The 24,169-nt window shown below is 35.4% G+C and overlaps 10 protein-coding genes across 10 annotated transcripts; 5 read left to right on the top strand and 5 right to left on the bottom strand.

Annotated features, from left to right (window-relative positions):
- Window positions 1-134: 134 nt before the first annotated feature.
- On the top strand, window positions 135-1,403 carry NAEGRDRAFT_49087 (uncharacterized protein; the record flags this gene model as incomplete). Its single annotated transcript, XM_002677137.1, has 1 exon — window positions 135-1,403. One exon carries the CDS (start codon window positions 135-137, stop codon window positions 1,401-1,403), a length of 1,269 nt encoding a protein of 422 aa, XP_002677183.1.
- Window positions 1,404-1,929: 526 nt separating this feature from the next.
- NAEGRDRAFT_67585 (uncharacterized protein) lies at window positions 1,930-4,774 on the top strand (the record flags this gene model as incomplete). Its single annotated transcript, XM_002677136.1, has 2 exons — window positions 1,930-3,688; window positions 3,729-4,774. The coding sequence occupies 2 exons, from the start codon at window positions 1,930-1,932 to the stop codon at window positions 4,772-4,774; spliced, it is 2,805 nt and encodes a 934-aa protein (XP_002677182.1).
- A 442-nt stretch (window positions 4,775-5,216) lies between these two features.
- NAEGRDRAFT_79743 (uncharacterized protein) lies at window positions 5,217-8,249 on the top strand (the record flags this gene model as incomplete). Its single annotated transcript, XM_002677135.1, has 1 exon — window positions 5,217-8,249. The coding sequence occupies one exon, from the start codon at window positions 5,217-5,219 to the stop codon at window positions 8,232-8,234; it is 3,018 nt and encodes a 1,005-aa protein (XP_002677181.1). The 3' UTR covers window positions 8,235-8,249.
- A 208-nt stretch (window positions 8,250-8,457) lies between these two features.
- NAEGRDRAFT_79742 (uncharacterized protein) lies at window positions 8,458-12,154 on the bottom strand (the record flags this gene model as incomplete). Its single annotated transcript, XM_002677047.1, has 6 exons — window positions 9,730-12,154; window positions 9,522-9,685; window positions 9,290-9,454; window positions 8,825-9,245; window positions 8,583-8,781; window positions 8,458-8,551 (listed from the first exon to the last, which is right to left on the bottom strand). Exons 1-6 carry the CDS (start codon window positions 12,119-12,121, stop codon window positions 8,458-8,460), a joined length of 3,435 nt encoding a protein of 1,144 aa, XP_002677093.1. The 5' UTR covers window positions 12,122-12,154.
- Window positions 12,155-12,329: 175 nt separating this feature from the next.
- Window positions 12,330-13,700, bottom strand: NAEGRDRAFT_2700 (uncharacterized protein; the record flags this gene model as incomplete). Its single annotated transcript, XM_002677046.1, has 3 exons — window positions 12,330-12,721; window positions 12,839-13,172; window positions 13,530-13,700. Coding segments are annotated over 3 exons (897 nt in total), but the record flags the coding sequence as incomplete, so codon positions are not given.
- Window positions 13,701-14,560: 860 nt separating this feature from the next.
- Window positions 14,561-16,368, top strand: NAEGRDRAFT_67581 (uncharacterized protein; the record flags this gene model as incomplete). Its single annotated transcript, XM_002677134.1, has 4 exons — window positions 14,561-15,003; window positions 15,108-15,136; window positions 15,283-15,452; window positions 15,589-16,368. 4 exons carry the CDS (start codon window positions 14,561-14,563, stop codon window positions 16,366-16,368), a joined length of 1,422 nt encoding a protein of 473 aa, XP_002677180.1.
- Window positions 16,369-16,559: 191 nt separating this feature from the next.
- NAEGRDRAFT_67580 (uncharacterized protein) lies at window positions 16,560-17,237 on the top strand (the record flags this gene model as incomplete). Its single annotated transcript, XM_002677133.1, has 1 exon — window positions 16,560-17,237. One exon carries the CDS (start codon window positions 16,560-16,562, stop codon window positions 17,235-17,237), a length of 678 nt encoding a protein of 225 aa, XP_002677179.1.
- Window positions 17,238-17,995: 758 nt separating this feature from the next.
- Window positions 17,996-19,966, bottom strand: NAEGRDRAFT_79741 (uncharacterized protein). Its single transcript, XM_002677045.1, has one exon. It carries the CDS (start codon window positions 19,655-19,657, stop codon window positions 18,014-18,016), a length of 1,644 nt encoding a protein of 547 aa, XP_002677091.1. The 5' UTR covers window positions 19,658-19,966; the 3' UTR covers window positions 17,996-18,013.
- NAEGRDRAFT_79740 (uncharacterized protein) lies at window positions 19,953-22,757 on the bottom strand (the record flags this gene model as incomplete). The annotated part of the gene is made up of 1 exon (XM_002677044.1): window positions 19,953-22,757. One exon carries the CDS (start codon window positions 22,755-22,757, stop codon window positions 20,055-20,057), a length of 2,703 nt encoding a protein of 900 aa, XP_002677090.1. The 3' UTR covers window positions 19,953-20,054.
- A 233-nt stretch (window positions 22,758-22,990) lies between these two features.
- NAEGRDRAFT_79739 (uncharacterized protein) lies at window positions 22,991-24,058 on the bottom strand (the record flags this gene model as incomplete). Its single annotated transcript, XM_002677043.1, has 2 exons — window positions 22,991-23,838; window positions 23,905-24,058. 2 exons carry the CDS (start codon window positions 24,056-24,058, stop codon window positions 23,003-23,005), a joined length of 990 nt encoding a protein of 329 aa, XP_002677089.1. The 3' UTR covers window positions 22,991-23,002.
- Window positions 24,059-24,169: the final 111 nt, after the last annotated feature.

Below are 24,169 nucleotides of genomic sequence, written 5' to 3'. Positions count from 1 at the left end.
GCCAAAAAGCACCATTTAAAAAAATGAATAGAAACCTGAAGAACTGTTTTTCTGGCTATCCTCGTCGATGGATCAAAGCATCATCACACAAGCAGCAGCAACAACATCATCACGAACAGGAAAAGGTTCCAGCCATGGCAAATCACCAATCGGAAGCAACAGCCACACATCAAAATAATCAAATGCACAAGTTTTCCTTTACTCTGCTAACATACAATATTCTCGCACAGAGTTTATTCAATAGAAGAGAGGGATTTTCATATTGTAATCATAAGGCAGCATTATGGACAGTTCGTAGAGAAAATCTCCTCAATGAAATTGAGTTTTACAATTCGGATATCATTTGTTTACAAGAGGTTGACAAGTATGAGGAATTTTGGAAGGATAAATTGAAAGAGCTTGGCTATTCATCATTCTATCATGCTCAATATAATCCATCAAAGAATTTCAGAGAAATGCCTTATGGATTGGCATTTGCTTTTAAAAGTGAAAAGTTTGAACTAGTGGAAAGTGAAGTCATCTTGATGGAACAGGAATTACTTTCGAATAGTCAACATTTGAATATTTCTACTGATGAATCTGTTTTGGAAAAGGAGGAAATTAAGCACAGTGGAAACATTGCTCAAATATTTGTTTTGAAAAGTAAAGAAAGTGAAGATGGACTATTGATTACGAATTCTCACTTATTTTGGAGACCTGAGTGTAATTATGTACGCTTGAGACAATTAATGCTCCTAATAGCTCATACCTTATCTGTTAACCATAGATATTCGAATTATCCTGTATTGAGTGTTGGTGATTTTAACACAACTCCCAATTCAATCATTTACAAATTGTTACATCTACCAGGGAGAACTCTAACGAAGGATAAGAAAATTGACCTCACCAATCAACTTTCCATCGATGGAATTGATATCGAGGACATTACATTGGAAGATTTGGAACGGTACTTTAATCATGTAACATTTTGTGAAGAGAAATTCATTCAAGATTTGAAAGATTCCAATACTCCAGAAGAACAAATATTCGAACAATTGGAAATGGAAAAGAAGAAACGAATGAAAAGTATTAAGGAGTTGATTTCTCATTTCGTAAAGAATTATCCATCCTTTCGTTCCATGTATTCATGGTATGGTAAATTAAATCCACAAGATCATGAAGAAATGAGAGTTCACTTTGATTGGGATCATAATGAAGTACTCTACACGATGTATACACCTGATTTCAAGTCAACTCTGGATTATATATTTGTGTGGAATACTCAGCAACATTCCAAGATTGAATTGAAACGATTATTGTCAATTCCACTTCCTAAAGATATAGACGAAACTTGTTTACCAAGTGAAAAACATTCCTCTGATCATTTCTCATTAATGGTCGACTGTGAAATTGTTCATGAATAATTTGTATGCAAATTTGAATTTAAAACTGTAAATTTCGATTTGTAAAGTTTATTATTGAACACAAACTCACTTTATACCAAATGTAAATCTTGCGAATTACTCCATCATCAACCACCAAATGAAAATTCCTTTCCAACACTTAAATTGTAATGTCCTTTCCCAATAATTGACCTATTCAATCCCACATCGTATGCAAATTATCATCATCATGGCAAGCAACAACATCAAAATGTAACATTTTTCAATAATAACTCTCAAAAAAGCTCCCATTAGTAAACCTTGTGAATGTTTGGCAAATTTTGCATGGTTGCCATTTGAGGTTGGGATTGGTTGAGAATGGCTGAGGACTTCCTAGCTCGACAGATTTGGTTGTCCTGAAAGTGTATCTTGTTTTTCAATACATGTCAAACAAACGAAAAGTCAAAATGTCAATCAGATACCCCTTGCTAAATAATACGAAGGGGTTTAGAATAAATCGTTTATAATCTTGATGATTCGAAAGAGAAGATAGTCATACTCAAAAAAAATGAAATTAAACAATTCTAATAACAGCAACAGCACTACTCTATGTGCTTTTGCTTTTATTGCATGTTTGATTTGTATTCTCTTGTCAGTCAACTCTGCCACATGCATGTCCTTAACTGACTTGGACACTGTAAGACGTACTCTTCTTGTAAATGTTACTGATATCCCATCCTCTGCTGCTGGTTACTTCTTTGCCCATGGCTCCAACGCTGTTCCACTAATTGTTGCTGGAACCACACCTGTGGCCATGGCTGCAACCTACAATTCCAATCCAAGTAGTGGAAAGATTTGTGCATTTGGCCACAATGGTTATGCCACAACCTCATCTACAACCTCTAGTTTGGGTAGTTTACTTGTTAATTGTGCAAAATGGGCCTCTGGCAACAAACAACAAACCAAATATTTACTTCATGGTGTCAATGGTGCTTCTTTCTATAATCAAATTCCAGGTTTCGTCCAAAATAAGACAACTAGTGCATTCGATACAACTATTCTTCCATTGGAAACAGTTGACTTGGTCATTATGAATCTTAACAGTGTTGGTCAAGTTACTCCTCAAATGCAACAAATGATGGATGCGTTCTTGGCCAGAGGTGGAGGAATTATAGTTGTTTCCACAGCATGGGCACACTCCTTGCAAGGAAATCAATTCCCTGGCAATGTACTCTTTGCAAAACTTGGTGTCTCTTTCTATACTTACTATTTTGCAAGTGGTGCCTTTGTTTCCTCATTGAATATTCCAATTTCGGATATGAATCCGTATTTCAAATTGGTTCAGATTGAGAATCAATTTGCTGTGAATGCTTCATTAATTCAAAGTTCTGATGTTCAAGCTGTTGGAAATATGTTATCAAATGTTTATGCAACTCTCCAACAACCAATTAGTCCAAATTCTATTGAAACTATTGGAAAGGCAAAATCTGTATACGAATCTGTATGTACAGGAGTTGAAATCAAGTTTCCTGTTTCTTCCAACATGCCTAAACTTTGCATTTTCATGATTGACGTCTTGAATGAAGCTAAAGTTTTACCAATTGACAATAATCCAGAAGTTTTGGCTGGAGAACAATTTCCAGGTTTACCAAATAATGGATTGACCTATAGAAATGCTCCAACTGAAACATTGAAAATGAATGTATCCACAAATAGAAAGAGATGGCAATGTACTGGTTTCTATGCTTTGCCTGGAGCTACTTTGGAAGTTATCTTGTCCAATCCAAAGGGTGTGTCCAATGTCAGAATTGGTGGACACACTGATGGAATTGCACATCTTGATTCCTGGAGTAGATGGCCATCCATTTCCAAAACTTTTTCAATTAGTGCCACAACCAACTCTACTGGAACCATTACTTGCTTGAATGGCGGTACTATTTATATTGAAGTCTCTTCAATTCCACTCTCTGTTGATGTGACAGTTATTGGACAAGTTGTTAAAACTCCATTTTTCAAGGATGGAATTCACACCGATCAAGAATGGAACAGCACCATTAGAAATTATCCAGGACCATGGGTTGAGATTGAATCAGAACATTTTGCTTTCAATGTACAAGCCACTCCAACAGCCAGACAGTTGTCAGAAGTTTCGACTGTGGCCAAATATTGGGGAAATGTTGTGGCCATGTATTATGAACTATCTCAAAGACAAACAAGAGATTATAAGGAAAGAATGCAAGCTGATATTCAAATATCTGCTGGCTATATGCATTCAGGGCTATCCTTTTATGACTTTTCTAGATCAGAACGTTGGAACTATTCTTCCAGTCAACCCTGCCAACTTGGGTCAATTAAAGAATACTCCAGGACGTTGGGGTCATTACCACGAATTGGGACACAATTTCCAAGAAGGTGCCTGGACATACGATCAATCTGGTGAAGTAACATGCAACATCTTCAGTCTCTACCTTGAGGAACACTATCCAGACAGTGCCAACACCTATGGTAAAGGTTTCAATCCACCAAGAGGACTCGAAACAACCTACAAGGGTAACACACAACCATTTAAGGGTGATTGGACAAGTGCTGGATTGCTCTTCTACTTGGATTTGATTCAAGCATTTGGTTGGGTTGCCATCAGGAAGACCTTTGTTGATTATCAAAAGAATGGACCACAACCACAGAATGACGATCAGAAAAGAGATCAATGGATGACGAGATTTAGTAAAGTGGTCGGGAGAAATTTGGGACCATTTTGTGATGCTTGGAGTTTTCCAGTGAGTGACGCTGCCAAGGCCAGTATTTCAAATTTGACAGCTTGGATGCCAAATGATATGATTGTTGGATGTGGTGTTGCTCCATATGAAGATTCACCTTGTGCTTCATTGGATCTTTTGGATACCATGTTTGGTAAGGATACAACCTACCAAGTTAAGATTACAACTTGGACACCAGTGAGACATTTCTATGGAGAAAAGTTTGTTTTCACATTCAGTGGATCTTCCATTCCACTCCTCAACAATGGAACTTTGAAAATTACAATGGTAGAAGGAACAGCTTTGAATTCCACTGCCATCGTGTCAAATTCTCCAAAACAAGGAACTGTTTCAATCACCATTCCAGTTGTTGAATTTATGAAATCAGGACAAACTATCAAATTCACCTTCCAAGCCAAGAATAATCCTCAAATTGGTTCATTCATTACAAAAATCAAAGTTCTCGATCAAAAGGGAACTCTTGTAAATACTCCTGAAAGACCTTTGGAATTTGTGAATGCAATTACTTTGGAATCATCAAATCCAATGCCATCTACTTCCAATGGAAGAAATGCTCAAGTGAGTGGTGCATTGATGTGGAATTACGATATTGCCTTATTTGTATTCTGCATTTTACTTTTCACTCAATTATTGTAAATTAATTATAAAATAGACATTACAAAAATATGGTTTATAACTTTTCTACAAACTAAACTCCTCCAGTAATTAGTTGATTACTCCTTAACTTCCTCATTCATATTCACTCTCCTTAAACACCTCCTACCTTTATGAATAAAGCAAATCCCAAGTCAAACCCTTAATTGGCGGGAAAAGTACATTTCCGTTAAATTAAATTTCGGACTTAGAAAAAAAAACGATCAAAAACATAAAATCGTTTTCATCACAAAGAATTGATATTTTTTTATCCGAAGGAATCTTCAATATAATATAAAATCGGATACAAGAAGATACTATTTCATCACATCAGCGTCATCATTTATTTATTTCTTGTTAATCATCAACCGAGAGAGTTTGATTTTTTGAATTTGATCATTAAATTCAAATATATTAATATCATCACATCTTACTATATATCATAATGGAAAATCATCATGAAATTATTTATTGTGGATATCTGTATCCAGTTGAAGCCTTTTCGAACATGATGATGGAAGAAAAAGAGAGTAAAACACCTTCAAAGATAATTTATTCTTCCTCTGATTCATCATCTCCTATTGTATATAATAATCAACAACAACAACAGCAACAGATATTGCAACAACAGAAGGATAGCAATACAATATCGGATGTAAATTACGAATCAAGTCAGCAACATGGAAAATTACAAATAGGACAACCAAGATGGTTTGAAATACATACAGATTATCACTTGTATCAATACAAGACACGACCACAGAATAATCAACAGAATATTAATCACGAGATGAAGACCAATCTTCTTCAATATCATCATATTTTACCACTCAATTATACTTCCTATTCACAAAAATCTTTTTATGACAGTATTATAGAGGTATATGCACAGCAAACATCAACGAGCTATCAATCCCCTCTATTGTTGAATTCAGGACGGAGTATTGAAGGTAGCTCCAGTAATACCGATCACGTTCCAATGTATAGAGAGGAGCAAGAAGATTTTATTGCTCCTATTAGTGGTGACAATCTGTGTATTGATTTAAATCCATCATCTTCATCAGCAAGTACTTGCTCAGCAATGACAACTCCTAGAAAGAATTCTGATGCTCTCTCTAGAAGGCAATCCAATGACGATGAAGATTCACCAGCTTTACACCCAGTTATTGGAAATTCTAATAGGAAATTTACATTCTGCTGTAAAAGTGACGATCAACAGGAGGTTCTACTCCTATCAACAGATAGTGAACAAAAAAGAAGTGAGTGGATTTGTGTTCTAAAGCATTTACTGTTTGTTGGCATGGACAAGTCACCCTCAAGATTTATTTCCTTGGGTGGTAATTGCTTAGTGCCCATCAGTTCAAATGTTGCAAAATCAACAGAAGATGAAGAAAGCACTTTGGATTTGGAATGTTACAAAAAAGAGCTGACATCTTTTGTTGAAGGCCTAACAAGGAAAATACAAAAGAATGAGCAAAATAAGAGAGAACGTGAAGAAAGAAGCTTTATTCTACAGCAACAGTCTTTGATATTAAGAGAATCCATCAAAGGATTATCATCATTTTCAAGCCAATCTCCACCAAGAGTTGAAAGTGCTAGCAACAATTTGAATTCATCCACCAATATGAAGAATTTGAGTATTGACAGAATCTTTCACATTGAATCGTTAAATGAAGAAATTAACCGAACGAGACTGGAATTACTTACAGAAAAAATAAGAGTCTTGTCAGAAATTGATTGGACAACCAAGCCAACCTGTACCTACAATTTACCATTTTCCCAAAAATCTAACACCAAACCACAATTCCAATATTTATTAACCATCGAGGAGAAGATTAGAGAACACTCACCTCTTTACTTTAAAAAATCTATTCAACTCTCAAGACTTTTATTGGCCTACGAATGGAGACACTTGATACTTTCACTGAATGATATCAGCAAGGAGCTTTCACGTTGGAATACAGAGAATTTGAAACAACTTGATCATTTGTACACTCAATCCTTTGAGCTTAACACTACCAAGAAAACTCTGAGCAGTACCTATCAAGAGATTGCTGGACGATACAATCTCTATACACAAGCCTATGGAGTGACCAATGAAGGGTCACAAATTCGTTTGGATACCAACACTTCATCTGCTTTGAATGGTCTTAGACAAACCATTCAAGAAGTGCATGCCAATCTTTCGGATGCCACAACAAAGCTCAAACAAACCAGTAATCAGATCAGCTTGATTATGTATCAACTTGGATTAATAGAGAATTTACTTATCAAGGTTGTCAATACTCAACGATTTGCCACCAATTGTTTGAGATATGGTAATCTTGTGAGTAACAATATACCTCAAAGACTATTCGTGTTGGATGATAACTTTGAGATTGAACGAGAAATGAGATCACTCATAGATATGCCAAGCAAGAATGATTTGATTGACATTTGTTTCTTTAAACTCACAAGCAGACATATTATTGAAAAGTTTAAGAGTAGAATTGAACGCGGCGATTCCTACCTCCTCCAACTCAAACATATTAAGGAAGATATTCAATCAGAGATTAAATCTCAACAATTAGCCTCATCGGAGGAGAGAAAGAAACATGCCAGCCAAATGGTCAAACAAATGCAACAACGTCTTCGTAACACCATCACATCAGGTCAACATTCTAACTTTTTCTGCACTCAAATCCATCAATTTGTACAAAAATTCCTCAACTCACCTGTTAATACTACAGTTGGTAACCAAAAGTTACAAGATTTCCTCAAGGCTCTCACTGAAAAGGTTAGCTCCATGATTAAGATTAATCTTTCATGGTATCAAGTTTATGAAGTTTTAGAATCCATGACATTTGAATATACTTCACAAACAAGAGGAATGATCATGTATGACTGCTCCTTGTGTCAAGTCAGAAATGAAATGAAAATGATGGACGAGGCCTTTTATGTTAAATGTTTAGATGTTTCCAACAAACTTGTTGGCCAACTATTACTTGAAAGTAAAAAGATAGACGAGAAGGATTTACACGATAACGAGTATAGACAATTTATAATTGATGAAGAAATGGTAAAATTCAAGGAAGAATACAAGACAGCCATAGATTTAATTCGAACAATTTCTGAAGATTCTCATGATAAGGTTTCAGATACCAAACCATACAGCCCATCTGCCAAACTTAATATCATTACATTGGCTGCCAAAGAAGTGATGAATAAGATTTACTTCTCCAAAACAAAACAACCATTGAAATCTGAGGGAGATCAATTTGTTTCTGCAGATGACTTTATTCCAGTATTCATTTGTGTCATTTGTGTTGCAGCCACTAAGGATATGTTTACACAAATTGGTTTTATCAAGGAGTTTGCCTATCAAGATTATTTGGTCGGAGAACAAGGTTTTTTCCTCAGTAGTTTGGAATCAGGCAGTTTTTACATTGTAAATTACGAAGATGAATCACATAAACTCAATTAATTTATTATCTACTTTACTGTTTAGTCTTTCATTAAAGTTCCAATCTTTACCCTAGAAGTTTACGCATTGTTTTGCTCATCTTCCTTAAACTTATAAAAAATACTTTATTCACGATCTGTCATACCTAATTGAGCCTTTTCACTTGCTGTACCTCCTCTTCTATTGATTTCAGTATTATCATCGTCGTCACTTTCATCAATTTGATAATTCTTTCTCAAGTTTTTCAATTCAAAATTGTCATCGTCTCCAATATCGACATAGGTTCTTGTGTTTTGACCAATGTCTGCAGATCTATAACCTTGACTAGAGGTGGTAATCTTTCTATATTGTATGTATAAATAAATGGACAAGAATGCAAGAGCTGGAATACAAATAACTGATAGAATACCAAAAGCAATAGACAAGTTACTGTATGTTTGAACTCTTTCTGCCAAATAAGCATATGGAATGAAAGAATAAGCAGCGCAACCACTTGTAAGTTCAAAATCACCTGTAATAACGATAGCATATGGTTGTGGTCCTTTAGTTACAGCATTACCTCTCACGACTATTTGATTGTTAATACTAAATTAAGATTTTGAAAAACTTACTAATATTGTACTTTCCTACTGGATCAGTTGTTTCCATTTCAACTTGTTCTACATTATTCAATTGATCAGGTTCATCTCTTGTTTGCTTGACAGAAGATTTACCTCCATTACCAAACAATTTATCACCACTTGGAGTAACGACAACCAAGTCCAAGTCATTGACAAGGTGAATTTTTGCTGCAGGTGAACTAGGTGGATCGGTCCAAACAATTGTTACCTTGAGTGGATTAGTTGCTTGAGACTTGACATTGAGACAATATTGGTGAGCTTGACCTGTTGAAAGTTGGGCATCTTCCTTGTTTGGAATATAGAGATTCATACTCTTATCCATGACATTACTGAGATCAATGTGTCCGAATCCTTGCATGTATGTACTTTGAAGTGCAAAGGTGTGTCCTTCCTTATATTGAAGTGGCCAATACTAACAAAATTCAATTAGTTCTAAATGACAAATATAAAACATACCATATGCTTTGAAAGCAGATGAACATAACCAGTCAATGGTTTGGCAGAGTGAATCAAGGTGGCCTTAACCAAAGCAGCAGAAGGATTGAATCCCTTAGCAGGATCCTTAGCTCCACTTAAATATCCTTCTTGATAGTATTGTCTAATCAAGGCAATAGCTGAGGCCTATATTTTCAAAATTGAAATGAATAATAACAAGAACAATTAGTAAAAGAAAATTATAAACACGTACAGCAAGAGGTGCAGCCATTGAAGTACCTTCGTGATAAATCATTTGATCTTCAATCTTTTTAAATTCTGAAGCTCCACACTTTCTATCTGAGGTTGTACCAGCTGAGCGAGCTGAGAGAATCTTTTCTCCAACAGTGACGATATCTGGCTTGATACGGTTATCAACTATTTGTAATTGTTAGAAATTATTAGATTTTGGAGATACTTACGAGTTGGACCTCTGGCAGTAAAAACTGCAAGATTTTCTTGACTGTAATATTCTGGGTGTTCCTTCATTTCAAGTCTGATACAATCTGGGCAACATCTGAAACCAATGGTTGTGAATGGAGAGAAAGTTTGAACACCACAACAAGCGCTACTAATTGTAGTACATTTTCCTCCATTATTACAGCAGTCATCGACAGTGGTGAACTTTTGGGCAGCAGTACACTTGTCAGCATCATATAAATCACTTGATTTTTGGCAAAATCTTTGATAGAGTTCAATTCTCAATCTGTCAATAATTAATTGAGTAGAAGTCAGGTTAACAGTTTGTTCGAAACTTTGATAGGTGCTCAAAGAAGCTCCAACAGAAACACCATTCTTTGATTCAGCTTCACTAGTTAGAGAAGCATAACCAAAAACACCACCACTATTACCAGCAGCAAAGACTGGTAAGAAATCTTTCTTTTCCCAAGCAAACATGTCAATTTCTCTAGAATTTGTGGAATAACCAAATCCAAAATCTTTGAAAAAGCCAGTTCCCCATGAGCTACTAACAACTCTGGCTCCATTTTGATAAAAGTATGGGAAATATGATTCATAAAGATCGAGTGGCAAGTAAACAACACCGAACTTTTTTGGACAAATCTTGCCATCCTTCATATCGCATTCACACAAAACATCAGCAGGACATTTACAAGAGTCAGTATCACAACCAGCATCCATGAAAGCAAGTTTAGCATCTTGAGCTACTGCATTGTGTTCTTGCATAGTGGTTGGATTACTTGAGGTGTGAGCCTTACCAGCAGCAATACCTGTAACGTGAGTACCGTGTCCTTGTTCAGAGTCAATCTTGTCCATATAGGCCCAGAATGATTTGAACTTTCTGTGAGCAGAGGTGGTTGTTGCTGAGGCGCCAGCCAAAGTAGTTTGGAATGGTGGTTCATTATTTTCGTCATAGAAGAAACAATGATAATAATCTACGCCAGTATCACCTACACCAATAACTTGTCCTTGACCTGTAATGCCCATATTCCAAATTGGTTTCTCTGTTGGTTTCTTATAACTTTGGACGAGACCATTCGAATATTTACCGTGGGTGGTGGTTGGAGTTTTAACTTCCACCCAATGAATCAAACCGTGTTCTCTGAGATCTTGAGCAACATTCATTGCATCCTTATGACCATTAACACCAATGGCAATCTTGGAATTTGAAACAGCTTGAACATTGACAATGTCATGTTTCTTGAGCCTTTGCATAATTTCAGAATTTGCATTCAAAAGTTCACTCTTTTCCAATTCTTCCTTACTTTCATGTTTGGCAACATTGGCAGTAACAATAAAATGTACATCTCTACCCTTATCATTGTTAGCCAACAATTTTCTTGTCATGTATCTGAAAGCATCATCATATGGTGCATCACCTCTCATGATACGTTCAACTGCAACAGTCTTATCCAAGTGAACTTCCAAAATATCATCAGAAACTGATTTATCCTTACTCTCAACTGGTCCAATCCAGCAAGCCTCACTCTCTTCAAACAATGATTCAAACCAAGACAATTCACTCAATTCAGAATTAATCCACTCTCTTGCTCTCCAAACATTATTCTCACTTCCACTAATCATAAAAGTTCTGTGAGGAATATAATGTCCCAATCGAACATTGAATTGTTTCAAGCCCTTCTCTAACCAAGCCTCAAAAACTTCATCCTTTCCTTCTGCATTGCTTCTTGTTGTTGCTTGTCTTTGCGCGCCAACTTTATCGTAATTTTTTTTAAAATGTAATAAGAAGGTTTGCATCATCTCACCCTTTTCATTCAAGCTTCTTGTAGTTTTGGCGCCAAAATTTTCATTCTTTTCTGAAGAAAAGATTGAAAGTGCTGAACGGAAGAGTTTAATAATTGAGGAGGAAAATTGTTGTGATTGAGAATGATGAGAATTTCCAAATCTCTTAAAATGATCATCTGTAGAAGGAATGTGAATTTGTCTATTTTTGAGATGAATGGAATTATAGTGACGATCGTGATGATGTTGATGTTGAGAAAATTCTTTGAATGGATTCGGATGAGCCCCTTGTGGTGAATGTTGTCTATGAAAAAGGCCATCTGGAGAGCCATGTTTTCTATGGAAGTAATGATGTTGTTGATTCGAATCCATCATTCCGTTATGATGTTCTTGTTGGTGACCAAAGTGATGATGGAACAATTTTCTCATCAATGGGAAAGCCAAAACCAACAAGAGACTAGCACCAAACAAGGAGAGAATAATGAGAAGGAGCAAATTTCTCTTCTTTTTCTTGTTGAGAGTGTAATATTGTTGTTGTTGTTGATGCTCTTCTTGGTGTTGCTGGTGATGATGTAATTGATGTAATTCGACAGTGGCAGTCGAACGATCCATCGTGCCAATTGGTGATGGAACGTTCTGCTGTTGTTGAACCATTTTTTTGTATGATTAGTGACAGAGAGGGTTTCACTGAAATGACTTGATGGCTGATAAGCCAGAGTAAAAGTTCAAAATAGATCCTTAGATGCAAATTGTTTTGAGCGGTAAATTTTTACTTTCTGAAACATTTTACAAGTAACAGTTTTCCCTTGGCCCAAACACTCTTTGATTTTCTTTCTTCTTCCTGTAAGAGATTGTAGAAAACTAAACCAATGGCAATAATGGCATAGGCAAAATAATAGAGTGGATAAACTGATTGACCAAAGAGGAATACACTAGCAATGACTGCAAAGATATCACTCGTCAGGAAGGAAAGATTCATAAAGGTTGCACTACTCCATCTAATCAAGTGAGGAACAAGGGTATAGATAAAGAACATGGAAGCAGCAAATCCAGCCATGTACATCATTGATTGAGGTGTCCATTTTGTGTTCATGATATCTTCTCTTTCGAAAATGAGTGTTTGAATGATGGCAATGATAGTTCCAAATAATCCTACCATACCCAAATATTCAATGGCACAATCATTGTCACTGAGTCTTGGTTTGGAAACTTCTGGAGGAGCAGTTGTGGATGTTGGTGATGTTGGTTCGATATCGGTGGATGATGGGTCAGCCATGAGTTGTGAAAAGTGATCCTCTGATTTTAAGGCATATTCTTGAGCTACATTACTGATAGCATAGCAAAATGAGCCAACAATACAGAAGGCATCGCCCATCAATAGGTAATACCATGGATTTTCCGAAGTTTGATGATGTTCCTCACTAATACTTCTCAAATAGTCGCTCAATACCAAAAGCCCTAAACCTGTCAAACAAATCAAAACACCTACAATGTGAGTCCACCTATAAGTTCTATTCAAAAATAAAAAGCTCAGTAACATGACACTTGGAATTGTGAAACAATCCAAGAGCATGACAGAAGTAATGGTTGTGTACTGATAGGCCTTAACAACCAAAAAGTTGGCCTCCACGTCAGCAAAAGCAAAGAAGATGTATTTCCATGGCTTCATATTCCATCTTTCAGGTATATATAAACGTTTGAAAATTGATTGGAAACATGTCTTGATTCCCTCTTCTTCCTCTTGTTCTTCCTCGTCCTCAATTTTTTGGAATGAGGTATGTGTCACGAGTGGTTTTGGTGAAGTAATAGTTGTGGTATTGACATCTGCTGTAGTGAGTGCAGTTTCTCCCACACTACTCATTGACTCCGAAGCAGCAATACCACTCTCAGTTGGCGAAGATACTTCTTGCTGTCTCAATGATGATTCACTAGATTCAGATATTAATCGACTATTCTCTGAAGTTTTCCTAGCTTTCCTCGATTTCCTAGCTCCAATAGCTGCAAAATTAATTCTCTTTACTTTCTTCACAACTGGAAAACACCATTTGTGAACCAGCAATAAAGGAAAGTAAAATGCCAACAATGTCGTGTAACTAATCGCATTCTGTAATGTTGGTAAATTAATATTGAATTTGTTTGTTAAAAAAGTACTAAATATTCCTGTCGATGTTAATAAACAAGATATCACTTGAGAAAATAAGAAAACAGCCAAAAATCTCAATCCTCTCAACGATAAATTTTTGAATGTTAATTCTCCAAATCTATTTTCCAAATAACTCTTGATTCTACTCCTCCAACTTCCTCGGACATACAAGTTATCTTCATCTCCATATTGTTCCCGAGAATTCAATGATGAAGAGGAGACTTCCTGTTGTTGCTGCTGATGCTGCTGATGTTTGCTCATCCCTGATGAAGAGTAATTATTTTCATCATCATGAGCCTCCAGAAAAGTCTCGTTTCTCATTTTTTTTGTCTGGTTGAAGCTCTCGGAGTTTTCATGAAGATAATATTGATAGTTTTGCAATTCTTCTTCATTGTCGCCCAACATGTTGTTTAAGAGAGAGGTAAATTTCAGGACAATTGGTCTTTGCAAGGAAGGTGAATGGTTTTAGTGTTGATATCAAGGGTTTTTTTTGTTCAAAGGAAAATTGTCCAAACAGAATGAACCATCAAACAACTCTGAAATTGCAGTAGCAAGGAATGCTTTTTCAATGAGGAAGGACGATAGGGAGTTGGATAACTTCCTATAAAGAGCTCACTTTGATGTACTGTAATGAATAGACCAATACACAATCTGAAATTTTCCCCAACCTATACACTCCACCCAATTTTATGATTTATTTTCAACAAGCTAATACTTGTATTCCTTGCCATGCATTACAAATAATTTCACACACAATGCATGTTAAATTTCATATCAAGTCCAAATTAGAAGCCTTAATCAAAAAAATCATTTTCGCGCCTTCCCTTCCTTTATTGTCTAACAGTCTTAATTAGGCTTTGAAAACGGCGAGTTCTGCATTGAGCGTGTTTTTGAAAGAAGAAAAAAAAATGTTCAACACTGTGAGCCGTCGTGTTGTTGCTGGTAATAAGCAAACAACTTTCCAAGCCGGAATGATCGTCAGACAATTCTCCCAAAAATTGAATCAACAACAAAATGGAGTTGCATCCTTGTCTGTTGAAAAATTCCAAGAAGAAATGCAAAAGGCTGGCATTCAAAGAGGTTATGTTGTTTATGATGCTGAAAAGCAACAAGTTGTGACTAGTCATCCACTTTTTGCTCAATTGGGTGAATTTATTTCAAAGGATAAGAGAGATTTCTTGAAGCATGAAGCTTGTTTCTTCCAAGTTGGTCCAAAGTCTAACCTCTTGTTCTCTGCTTTCCTCCATAAATCAAACAGAGGTTTGGCACACGGTGGTGTCAGATTGTGGAAGTACAATTCTATGGAAGATTACGTTAGAGATGGTTTGAGATTGAGCTTGGGTATGACTAGGTATGTTGTGTGATTTTATATGAAATTAATTTTCATAATATTGATGATGATTGTGAAATTTAATTCCTTGTGATGATATCGGACTTGTTGAATTTAATTAATAGAAAGAATGCTCTTGCTGGTTTATGGTGGGGTTAGTATTTATTATTGATGATATTTACAATTCATATAATTTTAAAAATCACACACGATATTTTCACACACAATCGATTCTATCATCATATGAACAACAAATATTGGAAAATAATTATTAAAACTTGATGGATCAATAATCAACAGGTGGTGGTAAGGGTATCATCCAAAAGACTGATGGTGCTACTTATGCTAATGATGTTACTCGTGATGTCATCTTTGGTGAATACGGAAAGTTCCTTTCTTCATTGAAGGGTGCCTACTATGGTGCTGAAGACGTTGGTCTCACTACACCAGATTGTGATAGAATGCACAATGTATGTATATTATCTCTCTTTATTATTAACACCTTCAACTTCCAATCAAAATGCAAATGTGAAATATTTTTGTTACCGTTACAATTTCATCATCATCAATTTTCACACACTTATCATAATTTCTTCTTCATCAAAGTCTTCTCGTTTCGTCAGTTGTTTGTCACAAGGTATTGGTGGTTCTGGTAACCCATCTCACTCCACTGCCATTGGTACTGTCTGTGGTATGGAAGCTGCTGTTAATTTCCTCGGTATGGGAGATTTGAGTGGAAAGAAGGTTGTCGTCCAAGGTGCTGGTAATGTTGCTAGCTTCATTGTTGAAGAACTCGTCAAGAGAAATGTTGGTAAGGTTATTGCTACTGATATCGACAAGAACTTGATTGCCATGAGAAAGGAACAATTCAAGCATGCACCAAATGTTGAATTCAGAGTTGTTGCTCCAAACGATTTGAGCATCTTTGCTGAACCATGTGACGTTTTTGCTCCAGCTGCTTTGGGTGGTATCATCAACTCTACTACCATTCCAATGCTCAACTGTAAGATTGTCTGTGGTGCTGCCAACAATCAACTTTTGGATCCTGTTGAACATGATCACATGATTAAGAATCGTGGTATCATTTATGTTCCAGATTACTTGAACAACCGTATGGGTATTGTCAATTGTGCCAATGAATGCTTTGGTTATGTCAAGAACGACCCAGCAATTTTGAAACACTTCGGTAGAGATTGGGACAATGCTGTCTATGTTATTGCTTCCCGTATTTTGCAAACTTCTAGAGATCAAAATATTCCAACTGGTCTTGCTGCCAACAAGTTGGCTGATGAATTCAGTGAAATGGAAAATCCAATCATTGGTCACCGTGGTTGGTCCATTGTTAAGAGCTTGATTGAAGACAAGTGGGAAAATGGTCAACTCTAAATTAAATTTTGGATTTTATTTGAGAATGATTGTATTTTCTTCATGTTCTAATTTGTCCTTTTTGAATACTATGTGGTAAGCAATGCAAACTCTAAAATTGATCTTGAATAATGATTACAACATTCTTAACCAAGTCAACTTTTGAATTTTTTAACAAGAAAAAAATGACAGAATTGGATTATGAGGATGATATGCTTCCTATCCAAACACTTGATGTGATTCATATGGAAAACAATGATCCAAATCTCATTTCAGATATTCCTCCATCAATAGGTAACATTCGAATTAAACCTTACAAGTCATTATTGCTTCCCATTCCTTCCGAATCAACCACACTATACGACACTACGAGATTTACCTACTATGAAGTAAAATTATGGCCACAACAACAATTAAAGAATCTCTTTTTCGGATTTGGATTTACAGCGAATACTGAACATGTAAAAGAAGATATTGTTGGATGGGATGAAGACACAATTGGATTTCGCTATGATACTGGAAATGTTTATCAGGAAACGAGATTTACTGCATACATTGCTAATAAAGTGCATTTAGCTGATGTGAAGGGAGATGAAGTGTTTGGATTTTTGCTCGATCATGAAAATGGTGAATTCAAAGTGACAAGAAATGGAAAATTATTGGAAAATGCATTAGGAAATCGATTTACCAATGAAAAATACAAATCCAAGATATTCAAACCAATGATTAGTTCGAAATGTGAACAATCTTTCGAGATGGAAATCAATCTTGGATTAGATCTTGTTAGAAAGCCATTTTTATACACAGATATGATGTGTCTGAAACAGAGGATGAAACTCTTTGGAATGGGAAGAAATTGCTCTGATGTGAATATTGTCTGTACAAAATGAATTTTTGCAACTTTTTAAAGGTTTGATAATCATTTATTGACCCTTATTCAATTCTCAATTTCACCAAGTCTGATTAATCTCAACCTAAAGTAGCCTTTCCATTCCCAATTCTTCAATGAGGATTCCAAAGAAAAAGTGGCAGAAGTGTTTTTTCAAAAAGGATCCTATTGAGATTGAATGGGAAAAGGATAGAACTCCACTGAATGAAAAATGTTTTCTTGCAACTGAAGCTGATATTAGTTTTTGTGTAACTTTTGAGAAGTTTGATCAAAATGAGATTTGTTACCCCTGTGCAAAGGAACCTCAAGTTGGTGATGAAATCTACTTGATAGGTTTCCCAGCAAATTATTCTGATATGGAGATTAAGCAGTGGTTGGAAGAAAACTATGTGAAGAAGAGAAATCCTGAGCTTGCAACTTTCGACGAAAGAGATGCACTATATATTACCATAAACAAAATACCTTCAATCAAACGAATGTTTAGAGAAGGTGTCAGAACGGAAAGGTCTTGGCATTCAAAGATGGAATTATAGCAGTTGATGCTTCTTCATTCCCAGGAATGAGTGGAGGTGCTTGTTTAAATAGTGAAGGGAAACTATTAGGATCCATAATTGGAGGCTTACCAGGTGAGAATTATAACTTAGTATCAGAACACTCAAATCAGGTTACAAATCTCATGTTGTTCCTGATTTAACAGACTTTCAAAAGCAACTTGGTGACCAAGTTATTTGGAATTGCTTAATTAAGAAGTAAAAAGTGGCCAAGATATTCAAGATTTTATTTGAGAATAGTTGCATTTTCTTCTTCATTGGAAAAATCAGTTGAACAGCCGTTATTTTCATTGAATGCTTTGATGTTACGTTTTTCCAATCTTGAAGATGCATTCACCAAACCAAATCTTATTTGTTGTTGGAATGCAATTTCATCAGATCTGTCACCTCTTGTTTGGTCTATTTCAGAGATGATCTCTGTGAGTAGCTCTGTAACCAAATGTGCCTTAAAGTAATTACTCCAGAATAAGGCATCATGACCAAACGAATCTTGTTGTGAAATATTTGCCTTCCAATAAATACACTCTCTTGCCTCTTCTACCATATTTCGTGCTGCAAAATGCATCAACAAGGTAAAGCCAAGTGCATCTTGAATATGGACCAGGGCTTTGATTGCTTCTTCACTGTCATTCATTTCTTTTTTAAGTTCCAAATATCTGTCAAAGAGTAAGTTTCTAGATTTCTTTGGTTCTAAATTAACATTCTTGAATTGTTCGAATAGAAAGTTGTCTTCACTCCCAAATTCAAAGAGTATCAAATCAGAATATGTAGAATCCTTTTGATTCATATTTTCATTAGTAGTCTTTGAGTTGTAATTTTCCACATCAGATTGCTTTGAATAAACATTTGGATTTTGAATAATTTGTTCACTTCTCATTCTCTTGTCCTCTCCATAAAAGTAGAAGAATAGCTTTCCCTCATTCGAATTTTGACAAATGAAAATTTGAGTATCTACACATAATCTTACAAAAGTATTTACACTATCATACATTGATATGATTGGTGTTTTTCCAATCAATTCAAATTTCTTTCCCTTCAGTGAAGCCATATTTGTAATAATTGGTTGTACACTAATAATGACTGCATCAAAGGTTGTCTGTTCCTCAGCTAATGAAACAAAATCCAAACAGAAATGTTTCATCATTGGATTGAACAAGTGATATGGTTGTTCAATATTCAAATCTAATGATAATTGAAATAGTGTTGGCTTTTTCGACGGGGCATCCTCTGGTTCAATACTTTCTAGGTAGAGATTCTCAATCTTGGTATCGAGCTTACTTCTCTTTGTTTGTTCTTCATCAATATTAGAAAGTAAATTCGAATCAATGAATGGATTAGCGGCTACCAAAAAGCACTTTTCAAATTCATCTTCCAAATTTGAGTTATGAACTGTACTGCCATTACTCGTACTACTCTGATCTGATTCGCTCATACTATCCAATTTTCTCTTTAAAACAGGTGATTCATTCATTGAAGTGTGTTGACTATTATCAGAAGAATCAGAATTCAACAATTCCAACACAACCGATTCATAAATCCACAATATTTTCGAGTCATTCTTCCTCCTCTTGAAAGCCAACACATTTACAAATTCAATTGCAATAGTTTTCGATGCATCCATATTATGCTGATTCGTATATCCCAAATGTTCTATAATAATCCTATCGAAATGTTCAGTCTTTTTCTCTGATTTACATTCACACACATTGACCTTAACTTCCTCACCCACTTGAAAATGAAAATTACGTAACTGATTCGAAACCTTTGGATGATTCACTGAATAAATAGTCTTATTTCTCTGTTTCTTTCCTTCATGATTGAAAATCACTGACTGATTCATGAAAATCTGATCCGATTGTTTCTTCTTCATGGTTTTCTTTTTTGTTTTTTGTTCGAGGTTTGATGAGGAGGTTTGGTACAGGTAAACTATCAGTATTGGGAAGAGTGAACAGTGTGGAGGTTACATTCAATGATGATGCTGCTGAAGGAGTATTGTTGCTTGATTTTTCATTGAATTCATTGAAAAGTTCTTCGGATGCCTTGTTACTATTCGTTGGCTTATTGATTGTTGTATTAATTGTTGCTGTGTGTAATAAAGATGATGATTCGGAATTGGGTTGTGATGAAGATGTTGCGGACAACACCTGCATGATTGGAGAGGCAGCAAGATGTAATGATTCCATTTTTTATTGGTTTGTAAATTGAAGTGCGCATATTGTAAACACTTCAATTGATTTGAAATATTGAAATGATGATCTAAATACCTCTTATAACTTTAGGGAACCCACTTGCAAGTCCTTTTGAATGGTGAGTACATCTTCTCGTTTGGTATTTGCTATGAAAAGAGAACGACTCTGAGAAGGATCTCCAAATGCGCATTTGAATTGATCGTCTTCTATGAGTGGTTGACAAATTTCCAAATCTCTTTTAACTCGAATGTATTCCTCTTGTTCCTCTTTTGAAAGTTTTAATGGATCTGAAAAACCTAGTTTTGATCTTGCATTTTCTCGTTGTTTTTTACGTTGTTGAATTCTTTGCATGACAGAGACTGCACTCGAGTATCTTAACCAGTAACCTCTGTCAAATGCATTCAATAATCCACATTCTTGAGTTTCATTGAACTTTTCATCGAGTTCTTTCAAGTAAAGTACAAAATAATCCAATTCTCTATGACTGTTAAAAATAATGTGCTTCTTGTTGCTTGTAAAGTATTGAGATTTAAAGTGTTCCCATCTCTTAACTTTGGCACTTTGTTGTTTCTTAATTTCAAAGTGGGCTTGTTGTTGTTGAGCGAATGCTTGACCTAGAACATCCTCGTCTGATGTTGTGGAAGATTCGGCTACAGAATTTTGGGCGAGTAACAGCTCACGAGATGATACTACAGTGACAGCTTTGCACTGCTCAATCTTGGTATCAATCAAGTCAGTATACTTCTTTTTAAATTCTTCATTCATGGAGAACTTGGTTATTGGATCACCCTTTGTGAGCAAGTCCTGTAAAAAGTTGTGAATACTATTATTTCCTGCAAAGGATAAATCCGAAACTCCCATTATCTTCATCATTTCAACAGTGAATGTTTGGCAACTTCCTGTCTCTTTGGAAATATTTCCCTTCAAATTGGTGTATGAAAAGTTTCTATTCCAACGAGAAATTTCAATGGAAAGTAGTTTAATGATGCTCTCCAATTCACGAAGTGTGCTAATTTCCTTCACTGTTATGGCCAACAATGAAGTTGCTGACTTGACAGTTGTTACAGCACAGTATCCACTATTTGTCCAATCAAAACGAAGATTTCCAATTGAAAAACTGGTGTGGAACCATCCAAATTGATCAAAAACTTTCAGTCTACTAATAATCGGAGAAGCAGCAGTTCTAATTCTACCAGGACTCTTACCCACTTCAGTAATGATTAATTTAATCTTTAAACCCTTCTCAAATACCATGTCTTGATTGATATTGATATACTCGTCAAAGGATGATAAAAGTCTATTTGGCTCTTGTCTATGAACGTCTTCATCATTGAATAAACGATTCAATAATTCTGTTCTTGGCAGAGCTGGTGAAGAAGGTAATGTCTTGAATTCCACAACATGACTCTGTAAGACAGCTGTCACATTTGGAATGTCAGGTGTGACATTTTTTGTGGTGATATATTCATTCTTTGTTGCTGAAGAGGAAGGTCTCTTTGGTAGATTTCTTCTATTCTTATTCTTTTTCTTCTTTAAAATGTATTCGTCGTGCAGTAAACTAAACACTGTTCTCTCGAGTTTGCTGAACATGTATTCGTACAAAAAGTTTGGAAAACCCAAATCAATTGCCATTTGTCTGATCTGATAATCAGAAACATCAATATCATTCTTGAATCTAATTTTTAGTTTGTTGTAAACTCTATTAATACCAGCATGATATGATTTTGGAATTGAATTCCACAACTCGGCAATATCTCTATGTTTTTCATTCCATGATGCCTTTTCCACAGGATCCAACTCCTCTTCAATAAAAGTCATTTCATGAACGAGGGATCCTGCAATCAATTCGGAAGGTTGATTTGGTGGTGAGAGAGTTGTTATCTGATTATTTACACTTAACATTTCATTATTGATCATATTGGAAATATTCGAATCTATCGATGAAGAACGACGGTGATGCATTCTCGTTGATCCTCTTTCAGCCGATCTTTCCCTATAGTAATTATCTATTGAATTTTCATTTCCAATCGGAGCTGAAAACCCCTTTTCATTATTCTGTGCTTCATCATGATTTTTCAATTCTTTTTGTAATCTTTCATGAATGGCATTTCCCAAACTAATCGAATAATGTTTTCCGGTATGAATTGCCATCGAACGTCTCACTCTATTATTATTACTATTATCATTATTCAAATTATTGTTATTATTCATCATTGTTATATCATTTTCATTCAAAATTGATGAAGTTGTTGATGCCGATGAGGCTAACAATTCCTCCAATTCTCGTTGTCTCTCCTGCTCTTCCACACTATCAAATTCAACACCAGAAATACCATCATAGACACTGCCCACTCCTCGCCTCTCTTTTTCTTTGCCTGCTTCCAAATTATCAGATGAGTGTGATTGTTTTTTGGCGCCAAATCTTGGACTTGTCTGGTTTTTAGAAGTGGTTGTTGTAGTGGTTGGCGGGAATTGTTGCTGCTGTTGCTGTTGATTATTGTTTTGCAAATATCGAAGTCGTGTTGTGTTATTGTTGTTATTTCTGGGTGTGAGAGAGTGATGAGAGGAATTCATTGATTCAATCATGCTCCATCCGTATAGTCTATTAATTTGTTTGATATTGTCGTCGTGTTGTTGTTGTTGTGAATTGTCTGAAGTAATGCTCACATTATCATCTTGTTGTTCAGGGTTATTGTTGTTGTTAGTATTATTATTGGGTTGGTAATAGTCATTATCCGATTGATTATTTTGAGAGTCACGGGATAACTGTGACTGACCCATTTTTTTTATAATGGTATTAGGTAACATGGTGACAGGTAATGTGGATGTGACAAATATCAAGGTGCTTGCTGATCTGCTCAACACTTTACAATATTCATTGTTTATCATTGTTTTCTGATCAATATTCGAAACTAAACTAAACATTGGAAGAAATTGTTGGAAAAGATAACAAATTTGATATTGGAAAAATTCATTGAATTTATTTTAGCAATGATCATTTTCAAACAAGATTTGAATAAAATTATTTAATTAATAATTTTAGCACTTGCATACATTTCTCCATAATAATAAGTATTATCATAATAGAAGGCAATGGCAAATTGAGTGCTATCTTTAGGCATGTAGAAAATGTTTGAAGTACTTGGATGGCTTGAAGTTTGACTCTTTACAATAATATTGGCATTATTCTCATTTGGATAAGCAATATTTGATAAAGTGGAATGGTATAAAGTGTATGAAAATGGGAAACTCCAATCCTTCTTCCAAAAATCACAATTCAAAGTGAAATTAACTCTTGAACCAGCAGGAACATTATCCAATCTAAATAATAACATATTTCTATCATATTGAGAGAGTTCAGCATTGAATTTGTAATAATTAACTTGATTTGGTTGTAAATTTTCAATCAGATCCAAATATTTAAATAATTTCAAATCACCAATAACGTAATCAGCATTATCTGGAACAATGTACAAGTACAAAATTCTAAAAACATCTTGTTCGAAAGAAATTGTAGCATTAACTCCCTTATTTGAGAATTGTGCATTAGTTTCAGATGGTTTTCCAGTAGTATATGATGCATGAAGGGTTACTGGAACAGGTTGCTTTCCAGCAATTGTCAATTGAACAGATCTTGGTGCTTGACCAAATGAATTATATAAAGTAATGTAATAATATGGATTCTTAGAGTTGATCACCAAGTTGGATCCATAAACATATTCTTGAGCATTGGCAGGTGTGTCAGCAAGTAAACAAATGGTATGATCAGAATTTGAACGTTTAGTACTGCATGAAGAGCATGATGATGCACCTTGGTGTGGAGCGACAGTACCGGATGGACATGCATATGGTTTACCATCACCTGTGAATAGTGAAAACAATGTTATATTATTTATATAAAAAACAAACAGTTTTTCTTCATACATACCTGGACAATAGGTTCCCGGAGAACATTGGTAGCAAGGTCTTTCAATATTAGAGGAATCATAATAACCTGCTGGACAACTGGCAGCTACATGATTAATAAAACAGGTAGCTCCAATCAAGCACAATAATAAAACAGCAAAAGTATTTCTTTGCATTTTTTTAAATGTTACTAGTACAAACTGTTGGAAATCTCTACTGCAAAAAAAGGGTTCAATTGTCAAATTGTGCGCGAGGAGTAAGGAGATTGGAATTTTCCCGCTGTTTAT

This window comes from Naegleria gruberi (assembly GCF_000004985.1).
Source record: "Naegleria gruberi genomic scaffold NAEGRscaffold_24, whole genome shotgun sequence".
NCBI lineage: Eukaryota > Heterolobosea > Eutetramitea > Acrasida > Naegleriidae > Naegleria > Naegleria gruberi.
The sequence above is the reverse complement of the archived record's forward strand: the minus strand, read 5'-3'. Positions and strand labels throughout refer to the sequence as shown.